This window comes from Apium graveolens, chromosome 7 (assembly GCF_009905375.1).
Source record: "Apium graveolens cultivar Ventura chromosome 7, ASM990537v1, whole genome shotgun sequence".
NCBI classification, from domain to species: Eukaryota; Viridiplantae; Streptophyta; class Magnoliopsida; order Apiales; family Apiaceae; genus Apium; species Apium graveolens.
This window is the reverse complement of record NC_133653.1, coordinates 127,016,354-127,043,588: the sequence shown is the minus strand read 5'-3', so window position 1 is coordinate 127,043,588 and position 27,235 is coordinate 127,016,354. Positions and strand designations below refer to the sequence as shown.

Below are 27,235 nucleotides of genomic sequence, written 5' to 3'. Positions count from 1 at the left end.
GTCTGTGATATATTTACTATGGCAAGAGGAACCTTAAATTGTTATGGAAAATGGTAAAATTCCCACATTGGATCCCACATGGAATACTATGGGGGCCATTGGCTCGTTAGTCATAATGGTCGTAACAGGATACGGGAATGAGAATAGGGGAGGATACGGGAATGAGAATAGGGATTGATTAGAATGAAAATAACATATTATCTTAAAGGATAAGTAGGGAATGATTATTTAATGGGAACGAACATTCCGATTCCCGTTAGCCGTGTTCATTAATCATGAACCAAACACCCCTTATGATTCACTATAAATCAACCAAAAATAATCAACCTACTTGAGTAAATTTCACATCACATAAAGTCATTTGGGAAAAAAATTGGTACCCGAATCGGGATCAGTAACATTCTCCACAATTATAAAAAAGCCTTTAAATTAGGTAGTTCTAGTATATATATCTAACTAAAACGATGTCAATGGTTGTATGAAGCCTTACAGGCTTGACTTGTGTAAAATAAAACACAAAAAATATTCCAACGAAGAGTGATCCAAATTTGAGGGAATAAAATAAATCTGTGGTACAAAATTCGGCATGCTGCATGGCTCTAAATAAATATCCCTTATGCTCCTTATATGTTTTGATGACTCGAAACTTTAAAAGCATCCCTGATTATCAGTTCACAAGCTGCTAGTGGTTTCCATACCCATTTGTAGGTGTCCCGTAACCAGCACCAGAAGCATAAATGTTGGGATCCTGACCCTGCGGAACTGTATACCCGTAACCTTGCTTCCCATAATAATTTCCATTCCACTGATTACCTGAATCCATTCTTGACTGAAAAACCAGGTAAAATGTAAACAAGAAGCACATACAGGTGGACACAAAACACTGTAATATGAGCAAAACACTTGCACTTAACCAAGTCGCAGAATCTATACAGAATTTGGAATGCAGAGGGTTCCTATAGTAATTCAGCAAAAACTTCAACAAAATTTTTACTTAAAAAAAAACAGATCACAGAGAGTACCCTTTACAGAGGTTTAAGGGAATAAGCTAAAAAGAAAGTGAATTGTGGAATCAGTATGAGTAGGATCAAAAGTAGTGAAAAAATAACTTATCCAAGAAAAATAAAGAATAATCTCAACTGATAAATCTGGTGCTGCATGCGGTTTGTTAAATGTCAATAAAGGTGAGAATTAAATAATAAGTATAAAGAAAGACCTGTAAGTAAAATAGAAGGCCATTAGCAGGGGCGAGAGCGAATAGAATATGAATTTAAAGGGTGTTGGAACTGGATGAGCATTGATTGGTTTACTAAAAAAAATGAAGTCTTTATCAGATTCAGAGAAGACAACTATTGAAGATATTGATTTATGCATTATATTGCACTAAATGTCAGTGGCATCATGTGCCACGACGATGACATAGCGTCCTGGTCGACATGTTCCTCATCTGTTTTATCCCCAGCCCAAATCTAGACTATCCTCTCCTAAATATATGTTCTCATCCAACCCATGTATAATGGCTATGATAATAGTCCCTAGTTTAGTGGCATTATCTTGAGTAAATTCCATAATCTACAGACCTTCTAGAATGACCTCTCTTGTTTCTTCTTCCTGCCATTCATTATTTTCAATTTACCTTTTTTCTCCTGACCTTTCGTTTGATTTTTCTTTCCTACTTAACTTTACACTGATAATTATATGACCTGTAGTTTATAATTGAGATCATTACAATGTGTAAGAAATCTATATTATACAAAATATTACTAAAATTTAGAATTAGACATTATCACTATAAAAATATAAATCATTTTCTTTTGAAACCACATCATATATAATACAACTATTACTAAATATTTACACAATTATTTGAGTTAACCATACCACAGGTGGGGATCTCCAAGGAGGGCTTCCGCTGCTTCCTCCCATTATTTTGGGGGGAGGAGCGGGGTATTCTTTTAGATCTAAGTAGAGCACTTCCCATTTGCGGCTTCCATATTTCGAGGTGATGCTACTTTTTTGCAGCAGGAGGAGGATCCTGCACGATAACAACCCCCCCCCCCCCCAAAAATGGTTCAGGGGCTGTTCCCTGACTGCTGTTGAAGGGCCACACCTCCAGATCCACGCCCTCCTCTCTAGGTTGGCCGAGTTTCACGGTAGTGGGCAATTTTCGGATATATACAGTATATATGTAGTTCTTAACTCTGATAATGTTATAACTTACCATGAGGAAATGATACATTTTTTATGATACTAAAGATTTTTTAACAGCAGCCATATATGTTTGGAGCCCTGGAACGTTGATAACAATAAAGCTAACATTTCAGCGATATATCCAATCAACCCCCATTTAAATTATATTGGCACACCATATCGCCATGGCATTGAGGAACCAACATGGTTCGTTAACAACATTGTTCCGCATAATATGCAATAATATAGATACGTCCAAAATGATTATTATCACGCAATAGCTAGTAAATAAGGTATGTGTGTGGCTTAATTTTTTAACAGCAGCCACATATGTTTGGAGCATTGGAATGTTGATAACAATTAAGCTAACATTTCAGCAATATATCCAATCAAACACCATTTAAATTATATTGACACACCATATCGCCATGGCAACGAGGCACCAACATGGTTCGTTAACAACAATGTTCCACATAATATGCAATCACATAGATACGTTCAAAATGATTATTATCACGCAATATCTAGTAAATAAGATATTTGTATAGCTTAATTTTTTAACAGTAGTCATATATGTTTGGAGCACTGGAACATTGATGACAATTAAGCTAACATTTTAGCAATATATCCGATCAAGTTCCATTTAAATTATATTGACACACCATATCGCCATGGCATCGAGGCACCGACATGGTTCTTTAACAGCAATGTTCCACATACTATGCAATCACATGGATACATACAAAATGATCACGCAATAGCTAGTAAAAAAAATGTGAATAGCTTAGCATGTTGGTCTTTTGACAGGTCAACAAGCCAAATATGTACCCAGGCTAAAGACCCCAGACCTTACCTGCTTGTTTGCTGGAGTTCGACCCCATGATAGACGGAGTGTAGACTTGCCAATAACTGTATTATTCAACTGTTGAATCGACTCCTCAGCACTGGGTCTGCATACAAAATTATATAAGCAGAGCACTAATTTATCTTTCTAAATTCTAATAAGACCAGAAATTCATAATCCTGAGATCTCGGGAACTAAAATAAACACAGGACACTTGACAATGATTACTTTAACCACCAAGCAACCTATAGAATCAACATATATAAATCACATAGTAAGTAACCTAACTCGCAGATGGATACCTGCTGGAAAATTGAACAAAACCACACCCTTTCCCAACTGGAATTTTCACCGAAAGAACCTCACCGTACTCGGAAAATGTCTGCCTAAGTTCTTCATCAGTTATTTCAGAATCAAGCCCTCCCACAAACACCTATAAAAGAAAGAAACAAATATGACAAGGTATCTGTAAGGTGGTACATAATATGCAGAAAGAGAACCAGACTCACTGTTGTGTTTGATGTATCATTCTCGGACTGGGTGCCATTTGCAGCAGCTCCTCCAGACAACACTACAGCTAATCAAAAAATATAATTTAATATATATACCAATTGCACATAAAAGGACTAAAAAGCTGTTGATGCTTATTCGAAATAGTTAAAAAATATTGGCTGTTTTCTGTTGTTTAAGATTTCCCAACCTTCATAATCAAATATTTAAAAAATATGATTAGACAGGATTAAGATCTATAAAAAATCCATATTCTTAGGAATATAAGGAGGCTAAATATTCAAAAAAATATGAATAAAGTGATAACTTTAAAACTTACAACATAAATAAAAATCAGAACTTATACAAGATATATATGTACACACGGCTAGAAATGAGCAAATGGCTTTAAAGTTTAAATACAATGCTTCACCTTGTGAAGGATATTGCTGCTGTGCAGATGGCTTCTTGGGGGTCGCAATACCTATGCGCATGGGTCTGCTCGAACAATATTGGCCATTCATTTCAATCATGGCTCTTGACCTCTCAGTTTCATCTCCAAATCTAACAAAGCCATAACCTTTTGAACGACCAGTGTTTGCATCAACTACAACTTTCGCACCTTTAACAGAGGGATATCTAGCAGCAAACGTTTCGTGCAAAACTGTATCAGTAACATCTGAAGCCAAATCTCCTACAAATACAGAAAGATCAGAACCAGCATCTTGACGCCTTATACCAGTGCTAAAGGTTGCCCAGTTCAACCGGAACGCTAACTGGTCTGCATTTGGCATAGCAGTGCCATTGTAGGTCTGGAGGACATTCTCAGCTGCTGCATGAGAAAGAAACTCAATGAATCCAAATCTCTCTGACTGGCCTGTCTGTTTATTACGGATAATCTTTACAGCAATAGCCTGTTATGTCATAGCACTAAAAGTCAGTAATCAGTGACATGTAACTTGTGTGTGTGTTTTAAAATATATAAATCATATAACATATTTTTTTATAAAAAGAGACATTATTCTTTTAAAATTGAGAATTTAACTTTATGTGTTTTTTTCTAAATTTACAAAAAAATAATCTGAATTTTATTTGAAAAATGAAATTTTAACTTTTTTATTTTAAAACTCAATCTTTTCTTTTAAATTTATTGAAAAATCCAAAAGTTGCTGAAAATTATAAAAGAAACAAAAATTTGCTATAATTTTTTGGTAACAAATTTTTTAATTTGACAATTTAAAACTAACAATAATATCTAACTTTTGAGATCATGATCAATGAAATTAAAAAGTAAACGCTACATTTTGAGCTAAAAATCAAAAATAAAAAGTTAACTAAGCACACAGTTTAAAGAAATAAGGACATGGCTAGGATCTAACATGGCTAACATTGATATGTTATTCATTAATCGAACCCAGTCCAGACTGTCATCTTCTTTTCAGTAAATTGGAGGAGTTTCTGAAGCATGTGTGTGTATATATATGCATATATTGGTTCAGTTGTTAATATATATTTTAACCTTTAGGTGAGCTTAGCTGAACTCTACTTAACATTCCACGTCATCCCAGCCTTCGAGTCTCTTGCCAAGCTTTAAGTATTCTTAGGGTCAAAATGTTTTCCGTCAAGTCAATAGTTTGACTAACGGCCTTCTCATTACTCTCAACTAGAGTGGTGCATATGAGATGCCGATAACTTGAGTGAGTTTTTGATATATGCCCTTTAGTTTAGTGACTAGTTTGAGATTTAACCCGATCTTACACTAGTGTATGCATATAAATATGCAAGGATTAAGCATTTATGGAGGTGAAGCTTTGATCTGCTGACTTTCTCAAGGATCGAATTACTCAACCAAATATCTTTCCCCTACTTGGGGGATTTACATTAACTCAATCAAGTTATAGAACTAAAACATTGCAGTAAAAAGGCTCACTGAATATAAAAATATAAATAATTAACTAAATACCAGCCATTTAAGCAAATTGGGAGAAATTCGTCAAGTAAATTAGAATCATAAAAAAACAGCAGCTTCCGTAGCAACCAAAACTTAGTGAACAAGTGTGGGGGGGGCGTAAAATAGACATAAGAATAGCAGGATGGAATAGAAAAGGCAAAGACAGATAGACAGATAGAAAATAATAATGAATATTACCTCGCCGGTAGGAGCAAAGCAAGCCTGGAGATAATGTTCATCCATCCAAGGCTGGAGATCACCGATCCATATTGTTTTATTCTCCTCACTAGTGTTTTGAATCTGAGGACAAGGCGCCGCCACTTGATTTAATTGTTGTTGTTGCTGATAGTAATGGTAGGGCAAGTAGTGAGGAGGAAGAGGAGGAGGCTGATGATACATAGCAGCAGCCGCCGCCGCCGCCATCTGCTGCTGTTGTAAAGCAGCAGCCGCCGCTGGAGGATACTGTTGCATGGCTATCCATTGTTGTTGATATTGTTGTTGCATAGCCAGCCATTGTTGTTGTTGCTGCTGCTGCTGACCTAACTCTCCTCCTCCTCCGTTAGTTGCTGGTTCCATTTTCTGATTCTGATTTGATGGATTTGCTTCGTCCCCCCCTCTCTCTCCTACCAAACAACTACCACTTCTGTCAGTGTGTGTTTTTCTTAGAAAGCTATGAGAGAGAGAGAGAGAGAAGGAAAAAGAGGGCTGACGAAAGAGGAGTTTTGTGTATTTATGTCAAGGGAGTTTGGATTACGTGTCCTATGTATATATATACGACTCCAAATTATACAGCCTGTCCTGTCCCGTGTGGAGAGATGCACAAAAGTCCCATCGGGCCGGGTTTTGACCGGGTCTTAAAAAATCCGGCCTTTGACCGGGCCGGGCTTTTCGAACTTTGATTTTGACCGGGCCGGGCCGGGATTTCCGGAAATGTCAGAGCCTGTTTGACCCCTCGAAACGGGCCTAACCGGACTTTTTTCGGGCCGGATCAGATCGGGCCGGGCTTTTTTCTAATTTAAATCGGATCGAGTATTATTAGAGATTCCAAAGAATACATGTGTTAACAACTAGATCATCGTAAAAATGTATTAGTTTATATGGAATATTTTATGAAAACATTATTTCGTTGAAAACATTTAAGTTCGGCAAAAAATAAACATGTTTATAGAATAAAATGTTTTATCATTGTTATGATAACAATGATATCCAAATATATATAGTGTACTTATTATATCTTCATTCATTATTTATGCAACGAAGTACATAAATAATATTAGTAATCACAAATAGTAATCACAAATATGTAAATATATATGTGTTTAAAGTATTATTTATATTTATAGTAAATGTGAATTTATAAATATATAAGAAAATATATTAGAATAATCAGATTATAACCGGGTTTTTAATCGGGCATGGCCGAAGCCCGGGCTTTTAACCGGGCCGGGCCGGGATTTGCCTAAAAATATAGGGCCCGTCGAGGCCCGAAGCCCGAGCCGGGACCGGGCCGGGCGTTGACCGGGCCGGGCTTGACCGGGCTTTGACCGGATCGGGTCGGGCCAGATTTTCGGACCCGGACTTTTTGTGCATCTCTACCCGTGTGTGAGTGTGTGTTTTCATCCTTACTTTTTCTTCACACTTCCCGTATTTCCATTTTTATTTTTTTTTAAATAACATGTTGTAAATCTTAAATTACTTTATTATGAATAATTTAATAATTGCATTATAAAGAGAATAAAAATTGAAAAGAGAATTGTATTTCAATATATTTCAGTATATCTGATTTCAATAACTTAAGGTTCTATTTAGAGAGGTTGGTTGACAAGTTTTACTAAGGAATATATCTAAATCTTCTTTGATAAGTATCGTAGTTCTTCACTAGTAAGTTTCGTAAGTCTTCCTTAATAAGTTTTACAATTCTTCTTTACTAAGTTTCTTCTCTAAGAAGTTGTGCAAGTCTTCTTCGATAAGCTTTATCAGTCTTCTTGATTAAATTTTGACAATCATTATTATATTATAACACTCCCCCTTAATTGTCAAATGCGAGTTTATTACAGAGATTAACTGCCTCGTTAAAACCTTGCAAGGAAAAACCCAGTTGCATAAAAAACCTTGACGAAGGAAAAAAAAAGAGAACAGTCTCCCCCTGAATTTAACATCTCACACTTTAACATCTTGTTATAGCAAGTTTCTCAATCTCCGCATGACAATATTATTCCATAACTTTTCAAATGTTGATGTTGGTAGTGACTTTGTAAGTAAATCAGCAAGATTATCACATGAGCGCACTTTTTGTACATCAATATCTCCATTTTCCAGTAGTTCATGCGTATTAAAGAATTTTGGTAAGATATGTTGGGTTTAATCCCCTTTGATATATCATTCCTTTAACTGTCTGATACAAGTTGTATTATCTTCGAACAAAATTTAGGATTGTCTGAAATACTTGATAATCCACATGATTCTCAAATATGTTGAATTACAGACCTTAGCCAAATGCATTCCCTACTTGCTTCATGAATTGCAAGTAACTCTACGTGATTTGATGAAGTTGTTGCCATAGTCTATTTTGTGAACTTCCAAGAGATAGCAGTGCCACAATATGTAAATAGATAACATGTTTGTGATCGTCCAAAATGAGGAACTGACATGTACCCAGCATCTGCATATCCAGTCAGTTGTGACTTTGAACTATGTGGAAAGAATAACTTGAGATCAATTGTCCCACGAAGATATCTGAATATGTGTTTGATCTCATCCCAATGGCTTTTAGTTGGATTATAACTGAATCTTGCCAACAGGTTCACAGAAAAAGCAATATCGGGTCTTGTGTTATTTGCAAGATACATAAGAACTCCAATAGCACTAAGATATGGAAATTCAGGCCCAAGTGCATCTTCATCTTCTTTTCTGGGTCAGAATGGATCCTTTTCAACTTCGAGTGATCGAACAACCATTGGTGTCGTTAATGGATGAGTTTTGTCCATATAGAACCGATCAAGAATCTTTTCTGTATAAGTGGACTGATGAACAAGTATACCCGAAGATAAGTGTTCCACCTATATGCCTAAACAAAATCTTATTTTTCCAAGATCTTTCATTTCAAACTCAGTTTTCAAATAAGCAGCAATATTAGTAATATCTTCGGAAGTACCTACAATATACAAATCATCCGCATACACAACAATAAAAATAAAACCAATTGATGACCTTTTTATAAACACACATGGACACACTTGATTATTAACATACCCATCATTTAATAAATATTCACTAAGCTTGTTGTACCACATACGACCAGACTGTTTTAAGCCATATAATGATCGTTGTAATTTAACTTAGTATAAATGTCAAGGCTTAGTTTCATCTTTCTTTAATCCTTCAGGGATTTGCATATAAATATCATTATCAAATGATCCATAAAGGTAGGCTGTAACAACGTCCATGGGACGTGTTTACAATCTTTCCATACAAGTCATACCTATCAGAAAATGAAAAGTGACTCATCCATCACAAGAGAGTATGTTTCCTGGTAATCAAATCCAGGCCTTTGAAAAAATCCCCGGGCTACCAATCGGGCCTTCTATCTCATAATTTCATTTCTCTCATTTCGTTTTCATAAAAACACCCATCTATTCCCGATGGGGATCACACCAGCTGAGGTTTGGACTACGGGTCCAAATACATTTGTCTTGCGCAAGGATTGCAATTCTTCCTGTATTGTAATTTTCCATTTTGGCCAATCATCTCTTTGTCGACATTCTTCCACGCTCTGTGGTTCAGGATCGGAGTTCATAATAATATCACATGCCACAGAAAAAGCATATACATCTGTTGAGTGGCATTTATGACACTTTGCTATGCTCTAATAAGCTTTGAATTGGTGTATTTGTACTCAAGTTGTTATGTGTTTTAATGTATTTTCTAGTTTTTTTGCATTTCAGGTAGTATTCAGGTAATCAGGTGAATTAGCATTATTTTGGTGCTAATTTGGTGTCCAGGTGGTGTTGGAATAAAAGCTTATGGAAAGCCGGCTCGAAGCAGCAAGTTTTAAGAAGAAATCTGAGTTTTTCCCAGAAGGAAGGCGCGCCCGCGCTGTGATACCGCGCGCCTGCGCCGAGGCCGAATTTCAGAATCCTGTTTCTATTACAATTCTAAAAGGGAAGCTTCCAGATTGTTGAGGGCTGCTATATATATTTATATTAGGTCATTTTTAATAGATAACAAGTCAGAGACGAACCAGAGCACAAGGAGAAGACGGCAAGAGACCTTTAGCACAATTCAACAAAGGCGAAGACGATCTAGTTTATTCTTATGAATCTTTGTTTTGAGTTGTAATTTGGATGCTTGTTTCTTGTTTTGCTGAACCTATACTCTTGTTTGAACTTGGTTTTATTTATTCGTATAAAGACTATGTTTGTTATATCATGTTTTTATCGGAACCCACGTTGATGATGAGTCCGATTATGGGCTAATCGTTATCATGGGGTTCTAGCGGATTTATATATGGATTTTTTTAGTTAAATTGTTTGATGCCTTAGTATGTGGTGATTGTATGATATCCTAGTATTTGTTGTGCGTATTCGTCTTATGAGCGTCGCGAACTTATAAGACAGTATGTTAATTCTTAATGAAGCGAAATTGAATTTAAGGATTTAGAACTTGGCATGCTAGCATAGGTTCATGTATTTGTTATGCATGATTCGTAGGTTATTTTAACCATCTTACTTGCCCTATGTAATCAAGATAGATAACTTGTGCTTAAACAGTTATGTTGTCAAATTCTATAGACATATAGGGTCTCAACATAATTGGTGCCTATTCAGCTTCTATCTCTTTTATAGATGTCTGGTAGAATGTTACTCGTGCAACGAAAGTTGGCGTTTATCAGTTTTGTGTTATCTGATTAGTGTCATCACCATTGCATGCTAAGGTTAAGAATAATAAGGCTATTGAATGAAGTATTTAATGAAGTTAGAATCCCATGTTTATCATATATATTAATTCAGTCAATCTTATTCTCGTAGTTATAATTGTTAGCGTAATTCTTAGTTATAAACAATCTCAATTTGTTATCGTCTTAGCATTGGATAATAACCATACATTGTTGCTTAGGTGCATAAATTAGATAGTTAACCAATACAGTCTCTGTGGGAACGAACTAGAAAAGATTCTATACTACTTGAGAACTCGTATACTTCCGTGTATTATTAGCGCGTGTTTAGCGACTAACAAGTTTTTGGCGCCGCTGCCGGGGATTGCAGTGTTAATTTATAGTTTATGTGCTTTCCATCAGTGGTCGTTAAAGTTTATTGACTCGGACATTGTTACTTATTTGTTCCTTGTCTGGTTTCAGGTACTCTAGCGAAGGTGTATGCATACGCGTTCGCGTACTCGTAAGAGAACACTGGATAAAGCCGAGGAAGAACTTGTGGTAGTTCGTAGGGAAGTTTTTGAGGAAGAAAAGAAGGTAGAAAAAGAATAGAAAGTTGAAGAGCCAATTGTAGTGCTATGGGTGATCAAGCAGAAAATCCGAAGGCTTTGATGGACTATTCTAAGCCTAAGATTAATGACATTCAGTCTAGCATCATCAGACCAGTCATCAAGGCTAACACTTTTGAGATCAAGTCAAGCACGATCTAGATGATACAGAACTGAGTTCAGTTTGGGGGTTCTCCTACTGAAGACCCCAACATGCACATCAGGGATTTCATCGAGATCTGCGACACTTTCAAATTCAATGTTGTGACCGAAGATGTTATCAAGCTATGGCTCTTCCCATTCTCTCCGAGGGACAAAGCTAAGTGTTGGTTACACACTCTACCAGCAGGGTCTATCACAACTTGGGAAGATCTTGCTCAAAAGTTTCTCACTAAATTCTTCCCCATGGCAAAGACTGCAGCAATCAGGAATGCTCTTACCCAGTTTGTGTAGCAAACTGGAGAATCTCCGTGTGAGGCTTGAGATCGATATAAGGAGATGCTAAGGAAGTGCCCACACCATGGCATGCCTGATTCGATGATTATTAATTGCTTCTACAATGGATTGGGTCCTACTTCTAGGCCCATGCTTGATGGAGTATCAGGAGGAGCCTTGTGGGCTAAGAGCTACGATGAAGCCTATGAACTTATTGAACTGATGGATGCTAATGCGTACCAGAATCCTTCCCAAAGATTGACTCAGGGGAAATAGCAGGAATTCTGGAGTTGGACACAGCAACTGCTATCGCTGCCCAACTTAAGGCTTTGACAATGAAGGTGGACACTTTGGCTAATTATGGAGTTAATCAAATCACTAGTGTCTGTGAGCTTTGTGCTGGTGCCCATGAGACTGATCAGTGCGCAATTTTTAGTGAATCGGCTCAGTTCATGAGCAACTCCCAGCGATCGCAACAACCTGTGCCAGCCACCTATCATCCTAACAACCGCAATCATCCTAATTTCAGTTGGAGCAACGCTCAGAATACGGTTCAACAGCCTTATCAGCTGTATCCAGCTAAGCAGTACAACCCCCTGGTTTTCAGCAACTGTAGTATGCACTAAGACAACAACTCCAGCTGCAACCAGCTAATGAAAAATCTGAATTAGAGGAGTTGAAGCTTATGTGCAAGAGTCAAGTTATTTCTATCAAGACCTTGAAAAATCAGATTGGGAAAATTGCCAATGCCTTGCTAAATCGTCAACCTGGTACATTGCCTAGTGACACTGAAGTTCCAGGAAAGAAGGAAGCTAAGGAGCAGGTAAAAGCAATCACTTTGAGGTATGGGAAGGTTGCGAATCCCGAACAAACTCAAGAGTTGACTGAAGAAGCTGGGGATGAGAAAGAAGGAAAGCAGCAGGATGAAGAAGTGGAACCAATGAAGACTACTATTGAGAACACTCCGCCTGAGAGTAATACAGGTGAGAAACAGATTTATCCTCCACCGCCTTTTTCTAAGCGGCTGCAGAAGAAAAAGTTGGACAAGCAATTTGAGAAGTTTCTGGAGATGTTCAAGAAACTTCATATCAACATACCTTTCACTGAGGCTCTCAAGCAGATGCCTAGTTATGCAAAGTTTATGAAAGGTATTCTATCTCGGAAGGTGAAGCTAGATGATTTAGGTTGCTCTCATAGAGGAATGCAGTGCTGTGCTGTAACAGAAGTTACCTCTGAAGCTTAAAGATCCAAAAAGCTTCACTATTCCATGTACTACTGGAAAAGTGTCTTTTGACAGATGCTTATGTGACTTGGGAGCTTGCATCAATCTGATGTCTTTGTCAATCTTCAAGCAGTTGGACTTACCTGATCCCAAAACAACTTATATGACTTTGTAATTGGTCGATCGTTCTATTTCATATCCGCGAGGTATTGTGGAGGATGTCTTGGTCAAGGTTGATAAACTCATCTTTCCTGCTGATTTTGTAATTCTTGATTTCGAGGAGGATAAGAAGATTCCCATAATCTTGGGAAGACCTTTATTGGCAACTGGCTGAACCTTGATTGATGTGCAGAAGGGTGAGCTTACAATGTGAGTGTTGGGTGGATGTTACTTTTAATGTGTTCAATGCTATGAAATTTCCTACTGATAATGAGGAGTGCTTTAAAGTGGAGTTGGTCGATTCGGTGGTCACATCGGAATTTGATCAATTGCTAAGGTCTGATGCCTTAGAAAAAGCCTTATTGGGGAATTCAGACAGTGAAGATGACGAATGTGAAGAGCAATTGCAGTATTTAAATGCTTCTCCCTGGAAAAGGAAGATTGATATGCCTTTCGAATCTCTTGGAATGAAGGAATTGAACAAAGGTCCTAAACGCCTCAAGCCTTCTATTGAGGAACCTCCATCTCTTGAGCTTAAGCCTTTACCTGAGCATTTGAGGTATGCATTTTTAGGTGATGCATCTACTCTGCCTGTTATTATTGTATCTGACCTTTCAGGTAGTGATGAGGAAAAGCTTTTGAGGATTCTGAGAAAGTTCAAGTCGGCAATTGGATGGACTATAGAAGACTTCAAGGGGATCAGCCCTTCTTACTGTATGCATAAAATTATGCTAGAGGAAGGTAGCAAGCATACAATCGAGTACCAAAGAAGACTTAATCCTATCATGAAGGAAGTATTGAAGAAGGAAATTCTGAAGTGGCTAGATGCAGGGATCATCTATCCTATCTCTGACAATTCGTGGGTAAGCCCAGTTCAATGTGTGCCAAAGAAAGGTGGAATTACTGTGGTAGCAAATGAGAAGAATGAGCTTATTCCTACATAGAAAGTCACTGGGTGGAGAGTCTGCATGAACTATCGGAAGCTAAACATAACCACTAGGAAGGATCATTTTCCATTGCCCTTTATTGATCAGATGCTTGACAGGTTGGCTGGTCATGAGTATTACTATCTTCTGAATGGCTATTTGGGTTACAATCAGATTTGTATCACTCCAGAAGATCGGGAGAAGACTACCTTCTTTTGTCCATTTGGTACTTTCGCCTTCAGATGAGTTTCTTTTGGTATGTGTGGTGCACCAACCACATTTCAGAGATGTATGATGGCCATCTTTTCTAACATGATTGGCCAGAATATGGAAGTGTTCATGGACAACTTCTCAGTCTTTGGTGATTCTTTTAATGAATGCTTGCAGAATCTGGGACACATTCTCAAGAAGTGTGTTGAGACCAATCTGGTTCTCAATTAGGAGAAATGTCATTTTATGGTGCGTCAAGGCATTATTCTCGGGAACAAGGTTTCTAATAAGGGTCCTAATAAGGGTCTAGAGGTGGACAAGGCCAAGGTGGGGGTCATTGAGAATCTTCCTCCACCTATTTCTGTCAAGGGGATTCGCAGTTTTCTTGGTCATGCGGGTTTCTACAGGCATTTCATCAAGGACTTCTCGAAAATTTCAAAGCCTTTGTGTAGTCTGTTAGAGAAAGATGTTCCTTTCAAATTCGATGACGAGTGCCTTGCAGCTTTTGAGACATTGAAGAAGAGTTTAATCACAGCACCTGTCATAACTACACCTGATTGGAATGAGCCTTTTGAGATGATGTGTGATGCAAGTGACTATGCAGTTGGAGCAGTTCTTGGGCAGAGAAGGAACAATATATTTCATGTAGTCTACTACACTAGTAAGACTCTAAATGGTTCTCAACTAAATTACACTACTACGGAGATAGAACTTTTGGCTATTGTCTACGATTTTGAGAAATTTCGATCTTATCTACTTGGGACTAAGGTGACAGTTTTCACTGATCACACCGCCATTCGATATCTCGTCTCAAAGAAGGACTCGAAGCCTAGATTGATTCGATGGGTTCTTTTACTCCAAGAATTTGAACTAGAGATCAAGGAAAGAAAAGGAACTGAAAATCAAGTTGCTGATCATCTCTCGCGTTTAGAATCTTAATGCTACTCTATTGGATAAGACATTGATAAATGAGTCTTTTCCCGACGAGCAGCTGTTTGGAGTGCAAGAAGAAAAACCGTGGTTTGTAGATATTGTGAACTATCTTGTGAGTAATATCATGCCTCCCGACTTATCTTATGCTCAAAGGAAGAAGTTTCTTCATGAGGTGAAGTGGTATATGTGGGATGAGCCATTTCTTTTTCGCTAAGGAGCTGACCAAATTATCAGGAGATGTATTCCTTACAGCGAAACGGGGGGGATCTTGCCAGATTGCCACTCAACGGCTTATGGAGGACATTATGGTGGAGAAAAGACAACAGTTGTTAGTCGCTAAACACGTGCTAATATTACACGCAAGTATACGAGTTCGCAAGTAGTATAAGATATAAATCAGATTCAATCCCACAGAGACTGTATTGGTTAACTATCTAAATTACGCACCTAAGCAACAATGTATGGTTATTATTCAATGCTAAGATAATAACAATTTGAGAATGTTTATAACTAAGAATTATGCTAACTACTATAAATACGAGAATAAGATAGACTGAGTTAATATATATGACAAATATGGGATTCTAACTTCATTAAATACTTCATTCAATAGCCTTTTTGTTCTTAACCTTAGCATGTAATAGTGATGACACTAATGAGATAACACGAAACTAGTAAACGCCAACTTTCGTTATTCGAATACCCTACTACCAAGCATCCACAAAAGAGATAGAAGTTGAATAAACACCAATTATGCTTAGTCCTTATATGTCTATAAGAATTGAAAATATAACGGTTTAATGCGCAAGTTATCCATCGTGATTACATAGGGCAAGTAAGATGGTTAAAATTACCTACGAATTATGCATAACAATTACATGAACCTATGCTAGCATGACAACCTCTATATTCACTTTCGCTTCAATAGAGATTAACACGCTATCTTATAAGTTCACGATGCTCACAAGACGAATACGCACAACCAATACTAGGATATAATACAATCACCACACACTAAGGCAAAAGGATATTCTCAACAGGAGGGAATTGATAATGATGAAACATTTGCACCAGTTGCTAGATTGGAAGCCATAAGGATATTTTTGGCTTATGTTGCTCACAAAAAGTTTACAGTCTTTCAAATGGATGTAAAAAGTGCTTTTCTTAATGGAGAATTGGAAGAAGAAGTATATGTTGAACAACCTCCAGGTTTTGTAGATTCAAAATTTCCTAATCATGTCTATAGACTTGATGAAGCACTTTATGGTCTTAAGCAAGCTCCAAGAGCATGGTATTAGACATTAGCTCAGTTTCTTCTGGAAAGTGGATTTAACAGAGGGACTATTGACAAAACTTTATTCTATCTCAACATGGAAATGACTTACTCTTGGTGCAGATACATGTTGATGATATCATTTTTGGTTCTACAAATGACAGACTTTGTAAAAGGTTTGCCAAGCTAATGCAGTCAAGATATCAAATGAGTATGATGGGAGAACTTAGCTATTTCCTGGGCCTTCAAGTCAAGCAGAATGAAGAAGGAACCTTTATTTGTCAATCTAAGTACACCAGAAATTTGTTGAAGAAATTTGAAATGCAAGATTGTTCAAGTGCATCCACTCCTATGGCCACTGCAACAAAATTGGATAAGGATACTGGTACATCAGTATATATTACTGATTACAGAGGTATGATTGGCTCACTACTCTATCTAACTGCAAGTAGACCTGATATCATGTATGCTACCTGTCTTTGTGCAAGATTTCAAGCAGATCCAAGAGAACCTCACTTAACAGCTGTGAAAAGAATTTTCAAGTACCTTAAGGGTACAGCTGATCTGGGATTATGGTATCCTAGGGAATCAGACTTTAAGCTAATAGGTTACTCAGATGCAGATTTTGCAAGGTGCAAAATTGACAGGAAAAGCACAAGTGGAAGCTGTCAATTTCTTGGAGGCTGATTAGTTTCTTGGTTTAGAAAGAAATAAAAATCAATTTCCACATCAACTGCAGAGGCAGAGTACATTGCTGCAGGAAGCTATTGTGCACAGATTCTTTGGATGAAGAATCAGTTACTGGATTATGGGTTAGAATTTTCTAAAATCCCTATCAACTGTGATAATCAAAGTGCTATTGTTATGACAGGTAATCCAGTTCAACACTCAATGACAAAGCACATCAGCATAAGGTACCATTTCATAAGGGAACATGTCATTGAGGGTACAGTGGAATTGTATTTTGTTCCAACAGATCAACAACTAGCAGATTTCTTCACAAAACCACTGTGAGAAGCTACTTTTACAAGATTGGTAAATGAACTTGGAATGGTTTCAGGTTCTTTCTCTAAATCTGTTTAGTTTATGTTCTGATACATCAGAATTTATGATCAGTATTTACAGATATTACTATCTTTATGTAGTCTGTGCTTAAATTGAAATTTCCTTAAGTGCTGATTGTTACGACCGACATTTTTTTTGTAATACTAATTGTGAATTTGGTGTAATTATAAAGCCGAATGCAAATATATTCAATGATTGTACGTTGGTGTGAGTGAAAAATTTCTGCATTATAAATTTGCTTTATGTAGTATATGATTTTTCAAAGTAAGAGTTTATTTAATTGCATTATTTTTGATTTATAAGGAATATTCTAAGCCTTGGAAAATTTTTCCTTTAAAAGGTATTTTGTTCACAAATTTTGAAAATGATTTTATAAAGTCTCTAAAAATCCAAGTTATTTTATGGTATAAATTTTATAATTTTTGAACTTGTATTTTATTTTATAAAAATAAATCTTTACAAATTTTATTTGTTATAATTAGCAAATTACATGGCTACCCTTGCATGCAAATACTCTTCCAATTCAACTAAGGGGCAAGGAAGACATTTCCAACCCCACTCACTTTCATTCTACTAACCAAATTACCACTTTGTCCTTGCATGCAAATCTACCTAACTATGTTGAAAGGTTACTCTTGTAAAATCTCAAATCCACTCACTTGTGGTCAAATAAAAACCAAACTAACATGATTATTACTCCACTTTCACCCCACCATTTCCACACTCCTTCTTTCCTCCCCCCTCCTCTCGGCTCTCCCCTCTCCTCTCGGTTTTTTTGGCCGAAGCCAAACCCCCCTCCCTTTTCTTCATTCTTCATTCAAGCTCCCACTTTCCAATCAAGTAAAGGTTACTTCCTATATCTTGATCATACATAATTCAAAGAGTGTTGAGTGAAAAGTTTAAGTTTAAAGGTTGCATGTAAAGGTTTTAGTGAAACTCAAAATACAACCTTGATTCTTGTGAGTTTAGGGTTATTTTTTAGAGGACTACAAGGAATGGAGAAGTGCCAAGTCTTGAGAGGGAAACTCTTGATGATTAAATGGCCATTCCCATCTATTTCATTCGGCCATGACCATATGGGAGCCGAATGAATGGTCCTTAAGACTATTCTTGTTGCTTAAATCAATTTTTGCATGTTTATGTGATAATGACTTGAATTTTGTGGTGAAAATTTGATAAAACTCTTTGCATGATAAGTGATCATCTAGGTATAGCTTATGCTAGGCTTGTATGTCAATTTTATGATAGAATATATGTAGAAAATATGTTGTTTTGGTTTGCAAAACCCGAAGACATGCATGCATGTGGATTTCTCTTGGAATGTTATAAGATTTTGATCATTTGGAAAGATTTTGTTAGTGAGCCTTAATTTCAGCAGGAATAATGTGTTAATATTGATTTATGCTTCTTGTTGTATGGTAATAATTCGTGGTTATCTTTTAATAAAAATGCATATCTTGTTGTTTCAAAAGCATGAAGATTTGTGAGTTGTGAAGTGTAGTTTCTTTTGTTTTGCCATAATTGTACCTTAGGTAAGGATGATCTCACCCAAGGTTATTTTGAGAATAAGGGAGTTAGTTCAGTAGATTTCCATGTTTAAGTCTTGGTTTGAGTATTGGGTTGTTGGTAGTTGAGTTTGTCAAGTCAAAACCTTGGAGAAAGGAGAGTTATAGTTTCTGCAGAAAATCAGTTTTAGAACTCTGAGGTTTAGAATGAGTTTTGATCATGTCATTGATGTGCACTTTGAGGCCCAAGCCACCAGAAGTTAGTATTGGGAGTATATAAAAGGTTTTAGGAGTTGGTTGGAGGTTTGCATGTCATTTGGTTAGGAGCACAAGTAGAACAACAAAATCTGTCCAGCAGGGGACAGTTTTGTTGCAACTTAGAAATAGGGAGATTTGACCATGTCATGGGTAGGCCCTCATTAGGCCATGTTGGGCCTTAGTTAGAGGGAGTGTCAGAGAAGTTTTTCCAACCATAGTTCATATGATATGAGTTAGAACCATGTGTCGCAAGTTAATTCAAGTCAGGGCGTTTTCTGCCCAGAAAAACAGGAGAACCTTGGACTTTTAGCTTAGGCCCAAGAAGGTCCAAGCCAGGCCCTTGAGCCACATCAAGTTTGTGAGATGCCCTTAGGTCAGGAGAGTCTTGTGTAAAAGTTTTGATGGAAAATTTGCACTAGTGAGCACTTTCACTTATCACATAGTTTTAGAACACTTAGGAGTGAGTATTAGGTCGACCACCATAGTTGTAAGATAGTATAAGGTCAGTAGAGCAAAAGGCACAAGTGAGGGTCAATAGGTTTTGGATAGTTTAGTAAAGGCACATCGAGTTAGGAAGCCATAAGTAGAAGACTTTGTCTAGTTTAACGACCAAGTGACTTAAGTTGTGAGTCGAGATCATCCAAGCCTAGTGTTGCATTATGGTATATATGATGTTATTAATATATGATATGTGATTATGTGGCTATGTGTGAACATTTGTAATTTAAAAGTGAATATAAAATTAAGTGCATATAGGCCTAAGTGCCATCCGTGTTAAATTTTGGGTTGTAAATAGGTTAAGATGGTAAGAATATATTATAATGAGGATTATTATTATTTATGTAGGATCTCGAGACGAGGGAAAACTTGCCATAAAGGTCGAGTGAAGCTCCAGTTGTTGCTCCTAACAGTCAGACCAGACCAGCCTTTCTCAAGGCAAGTGATTCAACTTGACCTTCGTATTTACTGTAAATAGTTCATATATATCGATGCAAATATCCTGAGTCATTTTGATATATTTAAATCAAGCGTATCTTTTGTTTATCTTTGAGTTATATAGAGATGCCATGAACCCTCGAGTACGTATTGCAAGTAGTTCAAAAGTCTTTTTCATGATAGTTAAAAGCCATGATAAAATGAAGAGTTGTTATATTACTTGATTGATCCTCTTGATTAACATGCTGATGATTCCTAAGTATTGATATCTCATCCTGATACTTGAATCACTATAGAAACTTACCTTGAATCCTGAAAGCCAAATATTTATCAAAGTGATTCCTCATTGATTGATATCCCTCTTTCTTATCCTAAAGCTTGACAATTCTGATATATCCTGAGCTAAAAATCATTTATTCATACCTTAACACCCTTAGTATTCATGAAGCTTATCTTCTTGATGATCCAACACCTGTACCTTGACGAGAAACCATTGCTTTAAGCCCAGTTTGGCATTACCCCTTCATATTATCCATTAGCCTCACTAAATTTTCTTGTCCAAGTTTTGACATATGAAAACCTTTTAGTTACCCTAATAGAGTAAAGTTTTGTGAATAATGGCCCTGAGAGTTAGTATCATTTTCCCCGTGTCTCGAGTTAATCTATAATTCCTTGATAAAAATGTTTACTGTAAAAAGAGATTTTAGTTATAATTCGGCATCAGTGTTTTTGAAATAAATAAAATATGGGTTTTCAGTCCCAAAGGGGGATAAATGTTTTCTTTGAATGGTGGATCTGGACTGAGACGCGAGTTCTTTCCACACTTATATTAGGCTTAAAAGTTGCCTAGGGATTCCCATTAATGTTTTAGAACCCAGCGAGGTTCGGGATTACTTCGTGGCTGATCACCGGCTGTAATCCGTAGCGTCATAAAATGATTTTGATTAAGATATGATTTTAAAATTGTTTTGATACAAGCAAAATGATGCTATCGTGCATAGTTTTATCTCTCGTTATCATTGGTTATGTCTTTCCATTGTCATTCTTTAATGTATATCTCAATTTATGTTTTGTATCGTACTGTTAGCACTTGTTGAGCATTTGGCTCACTCCTTGCTTTACCCTGATATTACAGCTAGCAGCTATGGTTAAATTCAAGCAGACTGCCCGTAAGACCTGTGATGCTGATGCTTATGTTCGAGCTCAGGTAGAATAAGTGATAGTAGTTTGTGTGAGGACTAGGTTTTTAAAATCAGATGTAATAGTTGGTAGTGTTGGGCTGTTCCAAACCCTAAACTGTAAGATCTTGGATTTGGTTGTATTATTTCTTTTAAAATTTTGTAATAGCTATATTTATTTTGCTGTTCAAGTTGGGGGCGTGGCAGGTTTTGGTATCAGAGCTACGTTTTAGAGTCCCTGGACAGCCCAAATAGGTTATAGGCTATGTGTGTAAGATATAGATAATATACGAGAGAGTAGGATAAGTAAATTTATTATTAATACTCCTCTTATTGGTTGTCAGCAAAGGGCGCATTCCTCGTCATCCTCTGGTTCAGACGACACTATTGCTTTCACGGTGTATGCTGAGTTGAGGCGCGAGTTCGACATGCTTCAGGGCAAGTACGACCGACTGATAGACCGACTGAAGAACGTGTATCCGGACAGCCGAAACTATGAAGGGAAGCCCAAGGAGCAGATGACTGCGAGACTTGAGACCTTGGTTCAGTATGTCAACACTAAGCTTGAGGAGATGCCAGCGCACCGGGACCGTACCAGCCAGTATGTCATTCAGATGGTGGCGGATGAGTTCCAGAGCATTGTGAAGACGTTTCGAGAGGAAAAGACTACCAAGCCCCATTCAGATGGAGTGGAGCCTTAGTTCTTTCCATTCACCTTTCATGTTGTTGTACCATCAGACTCTGTGGAATCCTCAGTTGTTTCCGTTGTTTCCTTTAAATAAGCCTGTTATTCCTAGAATCAGACTTTGTCCTAATCCTATGTATTGTGACCTTTAAAAATTTAATAATTATGTGCTATTGTTCCATTTGCTCTCAACTGTTATTTTACATTTTTATCATCATATCTGCTTAATTTGGAAACTTGACCCCATATGTAAAATAAGAATGCCATGCGATACCCTCGAATCATTTTATCATTCATATCTATTTTTGACACAACTCTTATTTCAGGATCATGCCTCCCAAAAAGAAGAACCCAACAACCACATCCACCACAGACCCAAACATTCTTCGACTACTGGAAACCTTGCAACAGCAGACCAATGCTATAGCTCAACAATAAACTAACTCTTCAACAACGAATTGAAAACCAAGATAACCGTGAGCCACACCAACCACCTGAACCACCAGTACCACCTAGACAGATTGTCACTTTCAAGGCTTTTCAGAATGTGAATCCACCTGCATTTTATGATACCACTGATCCAGTGATAGCTAACACATGGATCAAGGAGATGGAAAAGGCTTTTGAGTTGGTACAGTTAGGAGACGATCAGAAGACGCCATATGCTACTTACTTCTTGAAGGGAGAAGTCATCTATTGGTGGGAATCAGTAAAAGCTATGGAAGTCACTCAGCAGGTTTCTTGGGAGAGATTTAAGAAGTTATTTCTGGACAAGTATTACCCTAAGTACATGCAGAATCAGATGGAGCTAAAATTTCTTGAGTTGAAGCAAGGAAACATGACTGTATTGGAGTATGAGAAGAAGTTCACTGAGTTGTCAAGGTTTGTGATGAAGTATACCAGCACTGAGGAGGAAAAAGCCAAGAAATTTCAACAAGGATTGGAGCCTTGGATCAGAGATAGAGTGGCTATGTTTGAGCTTGAAACTTACGCGGGAGTAGTACAGAAAGCTGCTCTGATTGAGAATAATGGGACGCAGTCAAGGAAGGAATGGGATAACAAGAAGAGGAAGGTTCTATTTTTTGGAGAAAAGTCTGAAGCAGGAAGTTCACAAGATCGGAATATAAAGAGGACTGGTTTCCAGAAGGGTGGAAATTTTCAAAAGAAAGGAAATTTGGGTAAAAGGCAAGAATCGAAGGGGAACAATCAGGCAAGCCAAGGGCAAGTTGGAGAAAACAGGTTCCAGAGGCCTGAATGCAAACACTGTGGAAGAAGGCACCCCGGAGTGTGTAATAAGCTGAGCATGTCATGCTACAGGTGCAATCAGAAGGGACATTTGGCGAATGAGTGCAAGATGCCGAAGCCAGGAGTTACGTGTTACAAGTGTGGGAAGACTGGATACATAGCTAGGGAGTGCAAGGCAACCGGACCAGTCAAAGCTCTGATGAATGTGGCAAGTGCTAGTGCAAGCAAGCCAGCCGAGGTATTGGCATTACCTCCACCACCTACACCAACCCCGCAAGCAACAACAAGGACATTTGATCTGAAGATGAAGGATGCTGTTCAGAATTCGGAGGTGATAGCAGGTACACTTTTACTCAATAATGTCAAAGCTAAAGTATTGATTGATTCGGGAGCAACAAGATCTTTCATATCAGAAACTTTTGTTGATAAGCTCCAATGTGATAAAATGATTATGAGTGAGGTAGTAAATGTGGTAATTGTGAACCAAGAGAAGATTCCTGTGAACCAATTTTGTCCAAAGTGTGAGATCGATATTTCGGGGTATAAGTTTTCAGCCGACTTGATACTCTTCAAGTTGGGAGAGTTTGACATAATTTTAGGAATGGATTGGTTAGGAGAGAATAACGCTCAGATTAATTGTAAGACCAAAAAAGTGTATTTAAAGACCAAGAGTGGAGAGAAGGTAGTATTTAAGGGGCAGAGGCAAGAGCAACTATTTCTTACAATTGTTCAGGCTAAGAAGCTACTTAGAAAAGGTTGTGAGTCGTTCCTAGCTTATGTAGTGGATTCGAAAAAAGGCAGCCCCAGCATGGAAGATATCCCTATAGTTAACGAGTTCCCAGATGTGTTTCCCGACGAACTACCAGGCTTACCACCAGATCAACAAATCGAGTTCAAGATCAACCTTGCTCCAGGCACGGAACCAGTTTCAAAGGCCCTATATAGGATGGCACCAGCAGAAATGAAAGAGTTGGCAAGCCAGCTACAAGAATTGTTGGATAAGGGAGTGATACGGCCAAGTACGTCGCCATGGGGAGCACCTGTTCTGTTTGTAAAGAAAAAAAACGGGAGTATGCGATTATGCATAGACTATCGGGAGTTGAATAAGGTAACGATCAAGAACCGCTACCCGCTACCAAGGATAGATGACCTTTTTGATCAGTTAAAGGGAACAAAATGCTTTTCGAAGATTGATTTGAGATCGGGATACCATCAATTAAAGATCAAGGAAGAAGATATTCCCAAGACCGCATTCAGGATTAGATATGAGCATTATGAATTCCTAGTAATGCCGTTTGGATTGACCAACGCTCCGGCCACATTTATGGATCTGATAAATCGGGTATTTAAGAAGTATTTGGACAAATTTGTCATGGTATTCATTGATGACATCCTTATTTATTCTATGTCGGAAGAAGAACATAAGCAACACTCTGGATAGCATTAGAGATACTTCCTCAAGAAAAGTTGTATGCCAAGTTTACCAAATGTGAGTTTTGGTTAAGGGAAGTTCAATTTTTGGGGCATGTCATTGGAAATGAAGGAGTTAAAGTGGATCCGGCAAAGATTAAGGCAGTTATGAGTTGGGAAAGGCCAAAGACTCCTACGGAAGTGCGAAGTTTTCTAGGATTGGCCGGATACTATAGAAGGATCGTCAAGGATTTCTCAAAAATCGCCACGCCATTGACCAAGTTAACCAGAAAGAATCAAAAGTTTGAATGGAGTGCAGAATGTGAGGATAGCTTTCAAGAGTTGAAGCAGAAATTGGTAACAGCTCCGGTGTTAGTACTTCTAGACAATCAAGGGAACTTTGTAATTTTCAGCGACGCTTCACATAAGGGTTTGGGTTGTGTGTTGATGCAACACAGTAAAGTGATCGCATATGCGTCAAGACAGTTGAAACCACATGAGTTAAAGTACCCGACGCATGACTTAGAACTAGCCGCCATAGTGTTCGCACTTAAGATTTGGAGACATTACCTCTACGGAGAGAAGTGTGAAATCTACACGGATCACAAGAGTTTAAAGTACATTTTTACTCAGAAAGAGCTCAATATGAGGCAGAGGAGATGGCTGGAATTGATCAAGGACTATGACTGTTCGATAAATTACCATCCTGGAAAGGCGAATGTTGGGGCCGATGCTCGGAGTAGGAAGGAGAGATTGAATAAGATGACAACACCAAAGGAGTTATCTGAAGAAATCAAGAGATTTGAACTGGAACTTTGTGATTGTGGAAAAGTTGAGGAAGTTTATCGCGCGATGACTTTTCAGCCAACACTAGTGGAAAAGATAAAGAAATGTCAAGAAGAAGTAATGGAGAAAGAGAAGAATCAGTTATCTGGAGAGGAGATTAATACTCAAAGGGATGAGCAAGGGATACTAAGGTTCTTTTCCAGTATATGGATTCCTCATGTACCTGAATTAGAGAATGAGATCCTCCATGAAGCCCACAATTCGAAATCTTCAATCCACCCGGGAAGCACCAAGATGTATTGAGACTTAAAGAAGAACTTTTGGTGGCCAAATATGAAGCGAGACGTGGCAGAATGGGTTGCGAGGTGTTATACTTGTCAGAAGGTGAAGGCAGAACATCAACGACCAAGCGGATTAATTCAGCCCCTGAAGATTCCAGAATGGAAATGGGAAAATATCGCTATGGACTTTATAGTAGGACTACCGCGAACGAAATCCGGGCATGACGTAATATGGGTTATAATTGATCGTCTTACGAAGTCGACGCATTTCCTTACAATAAACGAGAAGTCGTCATTGGACAAGTTGGTTCATCTGTACGTGCGTGAAATCGTACTGAGGCATGGAGTACCCGTATCAATAGTTTCAGACAGAGATCCCCGATTTAACTCGAGATTTTAGAAACAATTTCAGGAATGTCTGGGCACAAAGTTGAATATGAGCACCGCGTACCACCCGCAGACTGATGGCCTGAGTGAAAGGACAATTCAAACAATCGAAGACATGTTGCGCAGTTGCGCAATCGATTTTGTAGGTAGTTGGGACGATCACTTGCCGTTGATTGAATTCTCTTACAACAACAGCTATCATTCCAGTATCGGCATGCCACCATACGAAGCTTTGTACGGGCGAAAATGTAGATCACCAACAAGTTGGGATGAAGTACGAGAAGGAAGAATTCTCGGCTCAGAATTGGTATAACAGTTGCATGACACAGTCAAGTTAATTCAGAAAAGGTTGCTTGCTGCTCAAGATAGACAGAGGAAGTATGCGGATCCAGCGTGTAAGGATGTTCAATTCCAAATTGGCGAAGCTGTTTTGTTGAAGGTGTCACCAAGAAAAGGGTTGTTTTGATTTGGCAAGAAAGGGAAGTTAGCACCTAGATACATAGGTCCTTTTGAAATATTAAGTCAAGTGGGAAATGTGGCCTATGAGTTGGCCTTACCACCTCAGTATCAGCATGTGCATAATGTGTTCCATGTGTCGTTGCTTAAGAAGTACAATCCTGACGCTAGCCATGTGATAGAATATGAACCTGTAGAAATTCAGGCAGACCTGTCATTTGTGGAGCAACCTGTCAAAATACTCGACTGGCAAGTAAAGAGTCTTAGGAATAAGTCGGTAAAGTTAGTGAAAGTACTTTGGAGGAACCCTAAGGTCGAAGAATCGACTTGGGAGTTAGAGTCTGATATGTGTTCCCGGTATCCTCATCTGTTCTCTTAGATTCTGGGGACAGAATCCCTTAAGGGGGAGAGGATGTTACGACCGGCATTTTTTTTGTAATATTAATTGTGAATTTGGTGTAATTATAAAGCCGAATGCAAATATATTCAATGATTATACGTTGGTGTGAGTGAAATATTTCTGCATTATAAATTTGCTTTATGTAGTATATGATTTTTCAAAGCAAGAGTTTATTTAATTTCATTATTTTTGATTTATAAAGTCTCTAAAAATCCAAGTTATTTTATGGTATAAATTTTATAATTTTTGAACTTGTATTTTATTTTATAAAAATAAATCTTTACAAATTTTATTTGTTATAATTAACAAATTACATGGCTACCCTTTCATGCAAATACTCTTCCAATTCAACTAAGGGGCAAGGAAGACATTTCCAACCCCACTCACTTTCATTCTACTAACCAAATTACCACTTTGTCCTTGCATGCAAATCTACCTAACTATGTTGAAAGGTTACTCTTGTAAAATCTCAAATCCACTCACTTTTGGTCAAATAAAAACCAAACTAACATGATTATTACTCCACTTTT

General features: G+C 37.8%; 1 protein-coding gene and 1 non-coding gene across 3 annotated transcripts; both read right to left on the bottom strand.

The window, feature by feature from the left end:
* Positions 1 to 331: 331 nt before the first annotated feature.
* LOC141671273 (polyadenylate-binding protein RBP47-like) lies at positions 332 to 6,215 on the bottom strand. 2 transcript variants are annotated; one of them, XM_074477459.1, is made up of 6 exons: positions 5,673 to 6,215; positions 3,957 to 4,437; positions 3,544 to 3,611; positions 3,337 to 3,467; positions 3,044 to 3,140; positions 332 to 829 (listed from the first exon to the last, which is right to left on the bottom strand). In XM_074477459.1, the coding sequence occupies exons 1-6, from the start codon at positions 6,048 to 6,050 to the stop codon at positions 683 to 685; spliced, it is 1,302 nt and encodes a 433-aa protein (XP_074333560.1). In that variant the 5' UTR covers positions 6,051 to 6,215; the 3' UTR covers positions 332 to 682. The 2 variants fall into 2 exon arrangements, with proteins under 2 accessions (XP_074333560.1, XP_074333561.1); XM_074477460.1 differs by having other exon boundaries at positions 3,544 to 3,605.
* Positions 6,216 to 11,375: 5,160 nt separating this feature from the next.
* LOC141676430 (small nucleolar RNA R71) lies at positions 11,376 to 11,482 on the bottom strand. Its single transcript, XR_012557020.1, has one exon. It is a non-coding gene; the product is annotated as a small nucleolar RNA R71 (small nucleolar RNA).
* Positions 11,483 to 27,235: the final 15,753 nt, after the last annotated feature.

Excerpts from the sequence above, each read along its gene's own strand:
- LOC141671273 (XM_074477459.1), bottom strand. The coding sequence starts at position 6,050 with ATGGAACCAGCAACTAACGGAGGAGGAGGAGAGTTAGGTCAGCAGCAG. Across the intron at positions 3,468-3,543 it reads ATGATACATCAAACACAACA|GTGTTTGTGGGAGGGCTTGA; the intron begins GTGAGTCTGGTT and ends TTTCTTTTATAG. Across the intron at positions 3,141-3,336 it reads TTTGTTCAATTTTCCAGCAG|ACCCAGTGCTGAGGAGTCGA; the intron begins GTATCCATCTGC and ends TTTTGTATGCAG.